The following is a 16,633-nucleotide window of genomic DNA, read 5'->3' on the forward strand; positions in this document are numbered from 1 at the left end:
AAACTACTTTTTGCTGTGATGCTCGAACGACAAAACTTCCAACGGAAGAAAGATTGGAAACGTCGAAACAAGTCTGGCAGCGCGGACGGAATCTTCGTTAGAAGTCCCGAATAGAAAAAATCTTCATCCATTGCTCGAAAATAGGGTTTCGAAGCAAAGAAATTAGCGTCGGCGGACATCCGAAAAGTGAAACCTATCGTGCGTACAGTCCAGAGTTCCGAAATGAAACGCTGGTCGATGGAAAAATAAAGAGAATCTTTAAATTTTCCGAGAGTTCGAAATCTCACTCAAAACGTTGCTTTAAGAGCGAAATAGTCTATTCTGGACACGCTCGCCCTAAGGCAAGTGTGCAGACGACTCGCACTAACTCCGAAAAAAACTACGCAACATTCCTCAAGCAATTCCTGAACTTTCTTCTTCATTAATCTTCCTCAAATATCAAACTCCTGTCACGCTTACACTGATTCTACGCGTGAGTCGGAAACTAGCTTGTTCTGAAAATCCAGGTCTTACAATCTTCGCTTAAGCCGAATGTAGCCTCGCTTAAGCCAAATTACAGGGCAGTAGCAGTGGTTCTGGAAGACAATTTGGCTTAAGCGAGAAATGGTCTCGCTTAAGCTGAAAGACCTTACCTGAACATGAAGAAATCTCCTCGCTTAAGCGGAACCTTTTTCAGGTTAAGCGAAACTGTGCCCTGTTTATAAAAGGCTCGACCAAGATCAGAAAGAGATAATCTTTTGACCTATTTTGGACTTTTGAGAGAGAAAACTTCAGAGAGAAGAAGGGAGGAACTTTGGGAGCTTTGATTCACCATCCATCAAGCTGGAATCATCACCGAGGACGGCACGGATCATAACTTTCATCTTAGTTCTTCTTGTAAGCATAGCATCCATGTCTATGGATAGCTAAACTTCTCTTTGTTGGGATTGGGTGTAATACTTGACTTAAATGTATCTATCTTAGTTCTCTTTCATATGAATCTATTCTATCTCTTGATTTCAATGATATGATCTTGATTTTAATGCTTGTTTTAGCTTGATCAACTAGAACATGATTTGAGATTTGATATGTGAGTGAAAGCTACATATTTGAATTAGATTTAGGTTGTATCATCTAATTTACCTGATTGCTAGACATAGGGTTAGGTTTATTAGTCGCTTAACATCTGAACTCATTACGTTTTGCTTCGTTAGTTATGCGAGACATCGATAATTAGAGAAGTGAATCGTTAATCTGCTCATGTAAGAAATTAATGAGATAGATAAGAACTGATGTGATGAAATCAAGGATAAAATAGGTTGTATGTGTTGAATTATAGGATATATGAGAGTTGATGTGTGAACCCCAATCCCAACAGCTTTCTCAATCTGTTTTTAAACCCGTTTTTATTACTGTTTTATGTCCACAACATTTCTCAAAACAATCAACCAAACGTTTCTTGAACTCGTTGCTTAAGTAATTTAGCTAAAGAACGGCGTTGTATTTCCAATTCCCTGAGGACGATAAAAACCCTTTACTATACTACAATTGAATCTTGAAAGGGATTTGAAAGTAGTTGTGGTAAAAACCTTTCAACATCTGCATGCATGTGCACGAGCATTTACTAACAATAAACTATGAGATAGTTCCCTATACTTGCGAAACTTAGAATTATGAGATAGTTCCTTATACTTGTGAACCTTAGAACTAAACATAGTTCCCATATATGTGAATGATAGCTTAGTGAAGAACTTGTGATTGATAGGGTAGTATACCCTACTTATGATATGTGTGTGTTAGAAGTTGACCCTTGCTTGTTTGCTTGTTTGCTGTTTGTTGTTTGGGGCGCTTAACGCCTAGACAACAAGCATGCGTGTGATCAGTCGAGATGCGACCCTATATCTGCTTGATATGGACGATGGCAAGGATCGAGACATCGACTGCGCGACTGATGGTTCAGCTATGGGATTGGCGAGAGCAGAGGATGCGAGACGATATGATGCGAGCATTGGAGGAAGCCTTGGAGGGCACGCGGTCTATGAGTCGGGTATTGAGTGTGATAATTGAGTCTGTACTTGGGGGGTGAGCTGAGTTTTGGTTATAGGGTTCGAACCTAACCTAGAGACCTTCTTGTCGTGTTGGCTCGGGAGCGGTCGAACACTAGTTTAATCATTATGTTTTAATTTGAAAGAATCATTGTACGCTTCCAAAGCTTTTATTAATAAAATGAAGTTTATTCAGCATTTATTCTATCTTTTACTTACTGTCATTAAAAGGTTTTATTTCGACGAAAATTTACACACGTTTTTGGAAAAAGGTTACTAAAGTGACCCTCGAGAAATCGGGGCGTTACACAAACCATATGGATGAAGAATCATCTGGAGGACTATGGTCTGTCTCTGAAGAAGGTTCCTATTTACTGTGACAACACAACTGCTATCTCACTCAGCAAAATCTCATTCTACATTCAAGAACAAAGCACATAGAGGTAAAGTATCATTATATTCGAGATCATGTTCAGAAGGGCACTCTCTCATTAGAGTATGTTGATACTGACCATCAGTCGGCATATATTTTCACTAAGCCCTTAGCAGAAGATAGGTTTTTATTTATTCTTGAAAATCTGAACATGGACTTTTGTCCAGAGTAAGGTTCTCTTCAGAACTTCTGACCATGGTGCCTCTGAAATCATCAGATGTCACCTTTTCAGAAGGTACTCGATCAGAAGCACTTAACCCACTGGTTAAACTTCTGTGGTAGGCAACAATACACGTGTCACTTCATTTGTGACATAGTTCCTTGAGTCGCGTGGTGTATCTGCTATAATGATGATGCCTACTCTCCTCCACTATGCTATTTTCAGACTAATTATTTTACAACCGTTGATCTTGCTTTTACTTTTTGCCTCTTAAAATCTCAACGGTTACCATTAAATCCACTATACGCACGTTTCACACACGATCTTCCACACACTTACACAAACGGTTTTCAAAACGCTTGTGTGCATTGATTTTCATTTACTCTTCTCCCTCCAATATTCCCCTCTCTCTGAACCCTAAACCTCGCATCACTGAGAATCATGGGCAAATCAAGGAAATCAAGAGCAAGTGTTACTACTTCTTCCAAACTAACTGCCGAAGATCAAGAAAAGCAAAGATTTGAAGAAGCTCAGCAAATTCTGAACACGGCCAATGTGGTCACCTGCGTCAAGAAGGCTGAAGAACTGGTTGTGTGCAACGAAGCAAGAGTGGACTTCGACAACCTGGCTGATCATGGGTTTGATATCAGGGATCAAGTTGACTAACAAGGTTGGTCTGGCTATTTCAATAGGCTCTGTGGTCCTATTTATTACAAGTTAGTTGTAGAGTTCTGGAAGAATGCAGTCTGCAACGACTACTTTGTCGTTTCTCATGTATTGGATAGAAAAATTGTTATTTCTGAAGAATCCATTGCAAAATTGCTGGGAATGGAGTTCCAACAGGGCAAGAGGATCAAAAATGTAGATGCTAATGTTCCTGGCATGAGGAAATTAGTAAATAAAGCCATCTATGACAACTGGTCCTTGGAGAAGACAAAGTATGGCATAAAGGATTTGAAGCCAAAAATGAAGATCTGGCAGAAGATTTTCATCCACTGCATACACCCCAGAACGGGAGGAACTGATTACCTTAATGCAACTCAAAAGGTAATCATGTACTATATTTCTAAGGGTGAGCCCGTATGTCTTCCATTTCTGCTCTTCAATTATCTGAAGGAATGTGTTGAAAAGTGAAGAACTACTGGAATTGAGACCAAGAGGTCTATCTCCTACATTCCGTATGGCAGGCTGCTTTCAGATATCTTTACCCAGAATAAACTAGTCAAGACCTTGTCCGACCTTGGACTTCATGAAGATCTGGCCATGTCCATTGGAGATGCTCTCAATGGGACTAAGTAGAAGAGAATGCAGATCATTGACAAAGTTCAAGTTGAACCTGTTGAAGAATCATCTGATGAGGTTTGTCAGAAGAACCACCCTATTGATGACTACGCTCTCTGGTCCAAGAAGGATAATCCAGCCAGCATTCTGGAATATGTGAGAATGCTCAGAAGCAAAGGAGATCCAATCACTCTTGAGGAATTCATCAAGAATCTTCCTGATAGTCCTCCTGAGGTACCAACAAGGAGGTCCAAGAGAACAACCAGCAAGCCCTCTGATCGCAAAGGCAAAGGGATTCTGATAGAGAAGACCAAGAAGATAAAAGCAGCATCAAAGTCTGTAGTCATCAGGGAACCAATTCCAGAACCCTCTCCTGAAAGAAATCCAGAGGAGTCATCTCAGAAATCTCAATCTGATAGCTCTGAGAGCTCTATGGATTCTTCCTCTGGAAGCCAAGAAGAAGAAGTTCCACCTAGAAAGGATGTCAAGAGGAAAGCAATCATAGAAGAATCTTCTGATGAGGAAACTGAAGATGATGATGTTCCTCTGGTAAAAAGGCAAAGAATTCAAGCAACCCAAGTTGAGGAAGAAGTTGAGCAGGATGACTGTGAGATTATTGAAAATGTGCTCCAAGTCATAAGGGAATCAGCAGAAGCTGAAGAATCCACCGATTCTGATGTAGAGCCCATAGGCAAGAGGTTGAAACTGCCTCTAAAGGGTCCACTTCAGAAGAAGGAGTCAGAACCAAAGCAAGCATCTGAAAATGTTTCAGAGGTACAAAGAGAAAGGAGATCAAAGATAGCTTCAGATCCTACAAGGACTGCTAGACCCACCAAATCTACCATACTCAGAGAACCAAGTAAGGAATTTACTAAAAGCATTAACTTAGATTCTGCTTTAGTAGTTATTCCTGAACAACCTGTACCTATATCTACATCCCTGCCAACCTCAACCCAAACAGTTCTACCTCAAACAGAACCTCAAACACAAGCTCCCCACTCAAACATCCAAACTGCTACCACTTCCATTCCATCCATCCCAATTCAAACCACTTCCACATCCACCACGACTGAGTCTTTACCCCTCTTCAATTCATTCATCAAGGGTATCGCTCAGAGTGAGGCCACCTTGAGGGACTTGGTTCACCAATTCACACCCAAACCTTCATCCACCTCAAGAACCCTTCTGATTACAGAATCTGGAGAGATCCCTGCTGAGAAAGACGATGAAGATGAGGATGTTCAGATTCTGGAACCTCCCTTCAATGTGCAACCTATCCAGCAGGTAGCCTCCTACTTTGAAGATGTGCTCCCAGATGTTGTTGCTGAATCCTCCTATGTGTCCTTGTCTCACTACTCCAATGTAAATTCAAGAGATCTGAGCTTTACCTCACCTGAGAAGACAGCTACATCCAGGCAAAGGCAAGAGACAATTCCTGAGATTGAAAGGATGGATGAATCTGATCATTCAGGACAAGGACCAGTTCATGTGGATGAATCAATGCCTTCAAGGCAAATGAGAACTGAAAGCTCTAATGCATCAAGCTCTAATGCAGCCAACTCTCCTCAGCCTATCATGGATCTAGCACCTTCCTTCAGGCCACAAAATCTCATTCAGCTCATTCAGGAGTTCTCTGATGAAGCAACCAGAAGATTGCAATGGCTATATCAAGTAACTGATAATCAATTTGATGCATCCTTGGTTGATGGTTTGTGGTCTGCCTTCGGACGATGGTCAGAAAGTCGAGCTTCTGAGATTGAGAAGCAGCTCAGCAGAGAAAAACGTCTGAGAGTTCATGATGCCTCAGAGAGAGCTTATGAGCAGAGGCAGAGGGTGTTACACAAAGTGTGTGAACCCATGAAAGAGCAATGGCTGCAAGAACTCATGTTGTCTCTGAACGTACCTCAGAAGATGCTGATATGATTTCAGCAGAGGTTGCAGAGGATAGTGCTGAAGAGATCATTATTCATGAGGCTGCAAAGGTTGATGAAGTTCAGATGGAAGTACCTACTCAAGCTGCGGCAGAAGTTCAGGCACCTACAGATGTTCCTACTCAAGCTTTAGAACCAGCTCCACATCCAGAAGTTGCTATCATGGCTGCCAGAATTGATAGGATACAAGATGATCAACAGAGGTTGTTTCAGATGGTTGAGCAACAAGGACTTGTTCAGAGTGAACAAAGTCGGCAGATTCAGGAATCCTCTAGCAGAATGGAGACTATGGTGAAGTATCTGATCGAGAATCTTCCTTCTTCATCAAAGCCTTGAACCACTCTCATCTATCTTTCATGCATTTTTTTTTATTGTCTGTGTATTTATTTCATGTTTGACCATGTTTAATTCTGATTCACTTATTCAATGCACCGTCCATTTCCTTTAGTAACTCACATGCATTTATGATTTGATGAGTTTTATGCATGTTTTTCTGTTACTTCTCTTCCTTATAATCTGTTGCCTTCCTTCTTCTCCATCACACCTCAATTCACTTCAACTCAGTCAATTCATTCTCTTCTCAATCCAAAAAAATGACTTTTGTTGAATTGATCTTTGAACTCAAGACTCTGGTATTTGACCAGGTCTTTCCCTGGAGTGTTAATCTCTCTAATTCTCAAATCTCTCAAGCTCTTGGGATGATTGAGAATCTTTTAGACTGTTGGCTGACATCCCATCAAACTCACTGCCTTCAAAATCTTCAAGAAGTTCTGAACGACCTCCTTCGCCTGGCCTCTCGCTGGAAGGACCTTGAAGCTCAGTTCGAGGGCATCTGTATGCTTCTTGAACATGAAGAAGATCAAGAAGAAGAAGGTCAGGATGCTGCCTCCACTCCTGCTATCCGTGAAAGTGAAGCTCTGAAAGAAGAACTGGCTACCCAGTTAGCCTCCATCGATCAGGACATTCGTCCTTTGCATCTTCAGCTTCTTTCTATGAAGGAGTCTCGTGCCTTCTTATGTATCTAGGCCTTGTTCTCCTAGTCTTTTATATTCTCTGTACTCCTTCTTCGTTTATTAATAATAACAAGCGTCTTATCTGCATTACTATTTGTTGTTATTGTTTGCGTTTTTCACTCTTTTTGCTTATGACAAAAAGGGGGAGTACATAAAATGGTTTTTGATAAACTTTTTTCTTATATTATATAAAACTAGTAGAGGAGAATAAGTATCAAATACTTGTAGCACATAGATATTGCCAAGCGTCCTAAAATAAGGAATACATTTTGTTCAAATTTCTGAACTAATTTGCTTCTGACGCCTTATTCCAATAATACCGGACAATACTCTATGTTCTCATGTGATCTACGCCAGTTCGGAATCATCAATTTCTGATGAGTACACATCCCTCTAAGCGTATCTTCTGATCACATCACTAGACTCCGAATCTAGACTCTTCATCATTTCATCAAGTCATAGATTCAGGGGGAGTCAGGGGGAGACCCCAGCTCAGAATCAGGTGCTATCCCAGATTCAGAAGGAGCAATACAAACCGTTACACAAGGATAAGTTTAAACTCTAATCTCTTCTCTCTTGTGTATTCACTTTATTGATTAAGAATTATTCATCAAAATACTTGTTTTGTCATCATCAAAAAGGGGGAGATTGTAAGATCAAGGTTTGATCAGTGGTTGCATCTCTATATTTTGATGATTACATTTAAGGTTTTTGAAGATGAACAATTATGGTACTCTAACGTTTGCCTCTTATAGTTGTGACAAACAGGTTCTGATTCTGACCCAAGCCAATTCAATCAGAAGACGAAGACCCAAGAGTAGCCAAAAGAGAGTTGAAAAGCTTACCATGTTCGCTTAGAACAGTGGCAAATCCTTCAGAAGTTCTAAAGATAGAAACTCTCAAGAGGTATTGAAGAACCGAAGTCAGAAATTCTGAAGACCAGATGTTCCAGCGGAACGGTTCAGAAATAGAAGACTCAAGTTCTGAAGACCTGCAAGAAGTTGGCTCTGAAGACCAAAGCTATTCTAGCTCTGACGTTCAGAATTTCTGAGGAACTTGTTCAGAAGTAGAAGTTGCAAGGTCAGAGGATCCAAGCTTTCGTCTGACTCTGATCAGAAGCTTCACCAACGTTCATCTGAAGCACTCCAGATCATAAGTCAGCTGGTGAAAGGACAGGTAGCTGTCATAGTACAAATCGTACAGCCTTAGTTTGTCCACCACCTACCTCGTTCAGCCTAGCAGTCTGATATTATAAGATTGCCACTCCAACGGACAAAACCCTAGCAACGGCTACATCATATGCCTTGGAGTATATAAGGGCTGAAGATAGAAGAAAGAAGCTAAGAAACTTTGCTGATATTATCGAATTCATTCTAACCAATCTCTTAGCATTATTTCTTCACTGTTCTTAAACATCTGAGTTTACCATTAGCTTTTCAGAAGCAATTCTTGTAAACCCGAAAGCTTTTACAAACACTTTGTAAGTTCCTTGAGAGACCAAGGTTGGTCGGATATTGAGAATACTGAATAGGTTTGATTCAGTGTTTAGCTAGTCTTGAGAGAATCGTTAGATCAGCTTCTTGAGAGTATACTAGTGAGAAAATCAGTGTATTGTTAGTCACTTAGCAGGTTGCAAAGTTTAGTTGTAACACTCATTGATTTTAGTGGATTGCCTTCATCAGAAGAAGGAAGAAATCACCTTCACGGGTGGACTGGATTAACTTGAGCTTTTATCTCAAGTGAATCAGGATAAAATACTTGCGTGCTTTACTTCATATCCTTCGGCACCTAGTTCTTATCTTTGAGTTTGGAAAAAGTTCAAAAGTATATCTTTTATTCAAAAACTCTATTCAAACCCCCCCCCCCCCCCCTTCTAGTGTTTTTCGCACCTTCAGTTTCTGTGTCTTGGAAAAGACCATCCGATGTGGGCTATGTTTTTCATCTTCAAGCAAGCAAGGTTCCTGACTGGGAGCAATGGAAAATGTGTGCCATAGTGCCATTTTTTGTGCTGAATCGACTGTCTGCCCTGATTGTTCTCTTGGGCAATTGGGTGTTTGTGCTCCTGCCAACCAACATTCCTGAGTCAATTCTGCATCCTGAGAAGTTTCAAATGTCTAAGGGCAAAGCACCACTTCTTGAAGAAGGTGAATGTCCAGTCCCACCTCCATCAGGAACTGAACTTGTAGCTGAACAATCCAAGGCCCCCACGGAGGACGATGCTGATGACGATAATGAAGGCCAGGGCAACCAAGAGGGAAATGTTGATGAAGTTAACCAAGAGCAACCTCTGGCAAATCAATTTGTCAGCAGAGAGGATTTCGACATCCATCGGGATCACATCAATCAACTCTTCATACACCTCTCCTCCAAGATTGAGCGACTGCTTAATCGTTTTGACTAATGGTCACTTTCTATCTCACTCTTTTTTAAACAGTCTTAGTTATTAAACAATTGCACTTATGTTGTTAATTATTTATCGCACTGTTTAAGTATGTTATTCTATGCTATGCATGTGTCTTTCATTACTATATCTAGCATGTTAGCTTAGGCTCTGATATCACTTTGGCAATAACTTAGGGGGAGCAAAACTTAGAACAAATCTCTTATGAAATAGAAGCTAAGCAGAATGTATACCTTAAATACTTTCTTTTTGCAAACTATATTGAACTCATGCGGAGTTTATAATGTCTTTGGAAAACGGTTTTCAACTACCCTCTATCCTTTTCAATAAAAATTCTCATTATCAAAAAGGGGAGATTATTAAGTTCAAACGCATCATAACGTTTTTAAAATCTTATTTTGATCATAACAATTTTTATAGAATCATTTTTATTGAAAAACTAAGCTTATCGTAACACTTGGCTTTCAGGAGTAACTCAATTCTCGTTATATGCTTCAACGTTCAATCATCACAAAAAGAAAAGTTTCAGAAGTCACAAGACTGTTTGACAAGCAAACTCATTCAAGTCAAGACACATCTACTCTGACCGTCCAATGCCAACTCATCAGTCAGAAATATTGAAGACAAATTTTGAGCGCCAAAGACAAAGTTTGATTGCAACCAATTGATCTACATTCAAATCAAAGAGCAACCAATTGACTTGCATTCAAATCAAGTCATGTGAAGACTATATTGTTTTTGTTAAAGGCACGCTGACCAACATGAGAAAAGGACAAACAGTCAACATCAAATTTCCCAAATGTCTCATGTCTGAAAAGTAGCCCAAGTCTATTATCACCTACTAGCTGACAAACATCACATTTTTGGCTAAAGGATAGACTTGATTCTGAGCATGCATTCAATGAAGCTACCAACCGAAGCCATTTGAATCAACGGATGGATATCATCTCACAACGGCTAGAACAACGGTTGGATCATGACTCACAACGGCTACAACACTAGCAAACGAGTATATAAGGCATTCATGAAGATTGAAGACCAAGAGAATTAATTCTGAAAGACAAGAACTCAAAGCATTCATTCCAATCTTCTTCAAAGCTAAAAGCAAAAAAAAACCTTAAGTGTCAAATCCAAATCACTACCTCTGCAAAGTGAAAGAGAGAACCTCGTACCTTAAAAGAGTCAAACCTCTTTATTCCCTTCTCTCTTAGACTTAGAACTCTCAAGTGAACCAAAGTAAAATCTGAACCCAAACACTTAGAATTCCAATGCTATAAATTCTCTACCTATACTCTTGTTAGAAGAGAAACCTTGTAGAGTGAATTAATCCTGTACAGATTGTAGGAGAAGTCCTGAACAATACTTGTAGGAGGAGTCCTGTAGAATACTTGGAGGAGTCTGTGATAATACTTGTTGGAGAAGTCCTGGAAAATACTTGTACCGGAGAAGTCCTTGATACTTGCTAGTGAAAATCTTGGTGGTAGCCAAGTACTGGACGGAGCCCAATCGTTTAGGGTGAACCAGTATGAATCTCTGTGTGCTGATCGTCTGCTTTTACTTGCTTATATTTCTGCTGCACTAAAACGGTTTAAGAAAAGTTTCACTAAACGTTTTAAAAAGAAATTTTCAAGAACACAATTCAAACCCCCCTTTTCTTATGTTACTTATTTGCATCTCATATACTACTACCCCTAATTAGCATAATTTGGCAAAGGACAACAAAAACACCATTTGGAGTAGACACAAACAAGTTCCATTAGATCACACCAATGTAGCTAGACAGAGTGCACACATATCAGTGTCATAGAATTATGACAAACCAATAGTCAGAGTAAAACAGCCTAGTGCTGACCAAATACATCCAAAAGAAAATAAACAAATCGTAGAGTTGTACTTTGAGTGGTAGAGCTCTCAGATCCATACACATCAGCATCAGCAGTGGCTTCATCATCCTCCTCTCCTCGGTGTCAACTTCCTCCTCTTCTCTAGCTTCAACATCCTAATTTTCATCCACTTCATTGACTTCTACAGTAGGAACATCACTCATCATCCTGATGAGCTTATCCACATTGTGCTTCCTCACTTTGCTTGCTTGAATGGTGTCATGTAGGGTCTTCGAGATCTTAATTAATTCAGCTAGAATGTCCTCCTTAATGGATGCGGAAACTTTCTTGGAACCACTAGCACTTGCATTTCCCTTTGCAACAGACAGCATAATGTCTAGACCATGTGTCCTAGCAAACAAGTGGTAGTCAAAGTTAAGAGGTAAAGGCTTCTTACCTTGAGGCTCATCAGCCCTTAGAATATTTGGATGTTGTTGCAGAATCATCTCAGTCAAAAGACAGGGAAACAGGATAAGCAGCTTCACAACAAAAGACTCAGCATGCTTGATAGTCTGCTCAAACACATGAGTGCCAAAGTCCAACTTGGCTCCTGTTCCCACCAAGAAAATCAGTTTTGCCAACTGTGGAGTAACTTCTAAAGTATGATTAGTGGCCATCCAATTGGCAGCACCAATTTTGTGCAGCACAGCATACTTGGCAGTGAGTTGTCCAGAGGGTAGTAATACCTTCTTGGGCCATTTCTTCACCAGCCTTCCAGTGAGGGTACAAGCAACTTGATGGAGATCTGGCTCCCCCTCAATCACAACCTCAAAGCTTCTGTCCAAATTCTCATTGATAGCATGTGGAGAGAAGTTCACACATCTTCCTCTCACAAACACCTTCTTGTACTTTGTACTACCTTAATCATTGCAGTCAGAAGGGGTGTCGATGTCCACAATGAACTCCCTGATCAGTTGCTCATAACATCTGCCAAGGTCCTTGACAGTCTTCATCAAACCTGCTTGATTCAGATGATCCATGATCTCTTGAAGACCCATAGCTTCTTCACTCAGTTCCCTCTCCCTAGAAATTCTTCTATGAAACACAAATTTCCATTTCTGAGCAAACTCTGCATGATGGAAGGACACATTGTCCATAGGAGCAAATGGAACATTCAAGGGAACTCTTTTTCCCTTGACTCTCTTCCTTGAAGTGGTAGAGATGTCTGACAAATCTTGCTCGACATCCGGTTCTGAGTCTGATTCGGACACATACTTCCTCTTTTTGCTAATAGAAGCTTCAACCTTTCCTTTCTTCTTTTCCTTTTTCTTCTTCTTCTTAGGAACTTCAACTTGAGAACTTCTGTAAGTCTTCGGGGTATTGTGAGAAGATCTTTCCGACAAATCCACCTATAAGGACTTAGTAGGAGCTAACGTGAGTTGGGTGTCCCGACATGAGCCCATACGTAGCAGACTTAGGGTTAAGGTTTAGTCACACTATAAAATGCTAGACCCTTCACTCAATAAGATAAGTAATCTTTATTCTATACTCCAAGACAATACAAAACCCTAGATCTGAGAGCTCTAGGTCCTTGTAAGAACAATATATATCTTTCGTTTTCGAAAATAAAGGTTTAGAGAGGGGTTGAGAGAGATGAGGGCAATGGGGGGTGGTTGGGGAATGGGAAAGTGCAGTGAGATGACGTGTGGTGAGAGAGTAATAGGGGGTGGTGGAATTTTTTTTTGTAATTAGGAATATTTTGGGGTTTTTATAAAAAATAAAAAAATAGGGTGACACCAATACTGTAAGGGTGGCACCAAAATCGAATTCCATAAAATTATATGCAAAGTTTTATCCTTTTCCAAATAGATGAGCACTGGGTGTGGGACCTCATTTTCCAGCTTCGGAGGTAGGTCTTTTTGGCCAAAGAAATTGCCCAGTCATGGTAGTAAGAATTTAAATAGAACAAAAGCCATCCACCAAACAAGTAGCTGGAATAGCTCAGTTGGTTAGAGCGTGTGGCTGTTAACCACAAGGTCGAATGTTCAACCCCTTCTTCTAGCGCTATACTTATTCTTTTCCAAAATAAACATTTATATTCTTTTTTAATTTGGTTGTGTTCCATTGTCTAATGCTTAACATGTGATCTTGAATGTGCCAGTATCTTACTCTAAGACTACCCACAATGGTGTTGAAAGTGGGTAGTTGAAAATTGAAATGGGGTTTTAATGGTGTTTAATGTGGGTGTTGAAAGTTGGAAGGAGGAGAGAGGTGTTGAAAATTTTCAACACAGCTGAAACCTGCCCTCGGTGACACGTGGCACGGCCTGGTTGGCGAATGCCAGGCGCGTGCCACACACGCGCATGCAAGGCGCGTCTCTGCAGGCAGGTCCCAGGCGGTCCGGTGGTGGGACGCGTCGGTTGGGCACCGACAGGCGCGTGCGTGCCACGCGTCAGAGGAGAGAGAGAGAGAGACGGTCTGCAGGTGGACGCGTGTCACGCGTTGATTGGTCCGGACGATTTTCTTTTATCCTAATCTTTCCAACTCAATTATTTCATTAAAAAAAATTTTAAAAAATATAAAAAATTTACCAAAATTCATGATTTTTTTTTCTCTATAAATAGAGACTTTGTTCGTTTGATTTGGACACAGAAAAAAAAACCAAGTTTTCCATCATCTTATTCATCTTATTATCTTTCTACTATCCCATTTGCTTTGAAATGGATCCCAACAAGTACCATTTCAACACCCAGAATTCTTCTAACCAAATTCCCAACAATTATCAACATCCAAATCAATTTCCCAACAACCAAATTCCCAACAATTATCAACATCCAAATCAGTTTCCCAACTACCAAAATCCCAACATTTATCAACATCCAAATCAAATTTCCAACTACCAAAATTCCAACAATTATCAAGATCCAAATCAATCCAACTACCAAAATCACAACAATTATCAAGATCCAAATCAATCCAACTACCAAAATCACAACAATTTTCAAGATCCAAATCCATATCTCAACCAACGTCCTCATCCCCATCATGCATCTATGTTCAGATATCCATCTCCAACACCGCCGTCTAATGATGGTGCACCTGAATTTCCCGAGTTTTCAACACAAATGAATCTTGCTGGCATGACAGCTGGTAATGAAGCCACTCCAAATTATGAGGATTCAACTCCTACGAGCAGGAGAAGTCACTTACCAGCATGGAACACTGATCAAAATAAGGTGTTAATTAGTGGGTGGCTTAAATATGGAACAAACAGTGTTGTCGGGAGAAACCAAAAAGGAGAAACATTTTGGGGTCAAATTGCTGAGTATTGTAATCAGCATTGCTCATTCGATCCTCCGCGAGATGGAAATGCATGCCGAAACCGTTATAATTATATGAGCAAGCAAATAAATAAATGGATTGGCGCTTATGAAGGCGCTAAGCGTATGCAACGAAGCGGTTGGTCGGAGAATGATATTTTGACCCAAGCGCAAGAATTATACGCAGATGGGAAGAAGGGTCAATTTAATTTGATGGCAGAATGGGAGGCTCTCCGTGATCAACCACGTTACTGTAGTCAAGCAGGAGGAAGTGTTGGCTCAGGAAGTAGTGGATCTAAGAGATCTCGCGAGAGTGATGCATGTGGCTCAAACTCTATAGGATCGATTCCCCGTCCAATGGGTAGGGATGCAGCTAAAAAAAAGGGTAAAAAGAAGAGCACAACAACTGCCTTGGAGGCGATGGAGAAAGATTGGGCTGCATACAAACAAGTCAAGGAGATAGAGGTTGAACAATTGAAGCAGATGGCGGCGATGCAACAAGAGACTAATAGATTGAGGAAAGAGGAGACTGAAGCTAAGAAAATGGAATTATTTCTAAAGTTAAGTGAAGAGGAGCATCTCAGTAACCACAAGAAAGAGCTGTTGAAGCGGTTGTCCCAAGAGCTCTTTGGAAATTAATTGTCTGTAGTGTTTGCTTTAATAATTTGTAAGTGTTGTCGAGTCTGTAGTGTTTGCTTTATTATTTTTCGAGTGGTGTCAAGTCTGTAGTGTTTGCTTTAATAATTTGTCAGTGTTGTCTAGTCTGTAGTGTTTGCTTTAATAATTTGTCAGTGTTTTGTCAAGTCTGTACTGTTTACTTTAATAATTTGTCAGTGTTGTCAGTGGCTTTAATGTATGGGTTACCGAGTTTGAATATGCATCACTCAATTCGAATCTAGTCCTTATCCGATAATTAACTATAGTTCATATTATTTCGAATCCGTCAATGTCCACCATTCAATTTATCTATATATATAGACTCATAGATCCACCATTCAATGTATCTCTTCCCATCTACTTCAAATTTCACAAAAAATGGATCCACCAGAGTTTGATCTCGAAGCTTACCTTGAAAAAAGCAAGAGAGAGGACACTTATATACTCAACCACTTTAGGGAGCGTCGAAATCTAATATTGGAGGCTAGCGCACCTCGTGGTAGAAAACATCTCAGTAGAGATCATGCAGGGGCAAACCAAAGGCTAATTGTCGACTACTTTGCCAATGAGCCTACATACGACGATGGAATATTCCGTCGCCGGTACCGGATGCAAAAACATGTGTTCCTTCGAATCGTTGCGGACCTTTCAAGTAGTGATAGCTACTTCACCCAGCGAGTCGATGCAGCGAAGAAAGAAGGTATATCGCCCTTAGCAAAATGCACCACAGCAATGCGAATGTTAGCATATGGTGTGTCAGCAGATGCAGTCGATGAGTACATCAAAATAGGAGAGACTACAACATTGGAGTGTTTACGTAGATTATGTAAAGGAATCATACGATTGTATGAGCAAGAGTACATGAGAGCACCAACCCAAGAGAACCTGCAAAGAATACTACAGGTTAGTGAAATGCGGGGGTTTCCAGGCATGATCGGGAGTATTGACTGCATGCACTGGGAGTGGAAAAATTGTCCTAAAGCATGGGAAGGTCAATTTGCTAGAGGGGATAAGGGAACCACCACAATTATTCTTGAAGCAGTTGCATCTCCTGATCTTTGGATCTGGCATGCCTTTTTTGGATGTCCGGGAACGTTGAACGATATAAACGTTCTAGACCGGTCACCAGTGTTTGATGAATTGGAACAGGGAAACGCTCCACATGTGAATTTCATCGTGAACCAACGTCCCTATAATATGGCATACTATCTAGCTGATGGTATCTACCCTTCTTATCCAACTTTCGTCAAGTCTATTAGACTTCCTCAAACTGAACCCGATAAGTGCTTTGCAAAACATCAGGAGGGATGTCGGAAGGACATCGAACGTGCATTTGGAGTGCTTCAAGCTCGTTTTAAAATCATCCGTGAACCAACTCGCTTCTGGGACATAACTGATTTGGGTATCATCATGAGGTCATGCATCATATTACATAATATGATTGTTGAGGATGAACGAGATTCATATGCTCAACGTTGGACCGATTTTGAGCAAGCTGAGGGAAGTGGATCTAGTACACCGCAACCATACTCGACCGAGGTGTTACCCGCTTTTGCGGATCATGTGCGTGCTAGATCCGAGTTCCGTGAT

General features: G+C 40.5%; 1 protein-coding gene and 1 non-coding gene across 2 annotated transcripts; one reads left to right on the forward strand and one right to left on the reverse strand.

Annotated features, from left to right (window-relative positions):
• Positions 1-11,242: 11,242 nt before the first annotated feature.
• Positions 11,243-12,223, reverse strand: LOC130712669 (uncharacterized). Its single transcript, XM_057562488.1, has 2 exons — positions 12,085-12,223; positions 11,243-11,985 (listed from the first exon to the last, which is right to left on the reverse strand). Exons 1-2 carry the CDS (start codon positions 12,221-12,223, stop codon positions 11,243-11,245), a joined length of 882 nt encoding a protein of 293 aa, XP_057418471.1.
• An 833-nt stretch (positions 12,224-13,056) lies between these two features.
• Positions 13,057-13,130, forward strand: TRNAN-GUU (transfer RNA asparagine (anticodon GUU)). The gene has a single exon. It is a non-coding gene; the product is annotated as a tRNA-Asn (tRNA).
• The last annotated feature ends 3,503 nt before the right edge of the window (positions 13,131-16,633 follow it).

This window comes from Lotus japonicus, chromosome 4 (genome assembly GCF_012489685.1).
Source record: "Lotus japonicus ecotype B-129 chromosome 4, LjGifu_v1.2".
Lineage (NCBI taxonomy): Eukaryota > Viridiplantae > Streptophyta > Magnoliopsida > Fabales > Fabaceae > Lotus > Lotus japonicus.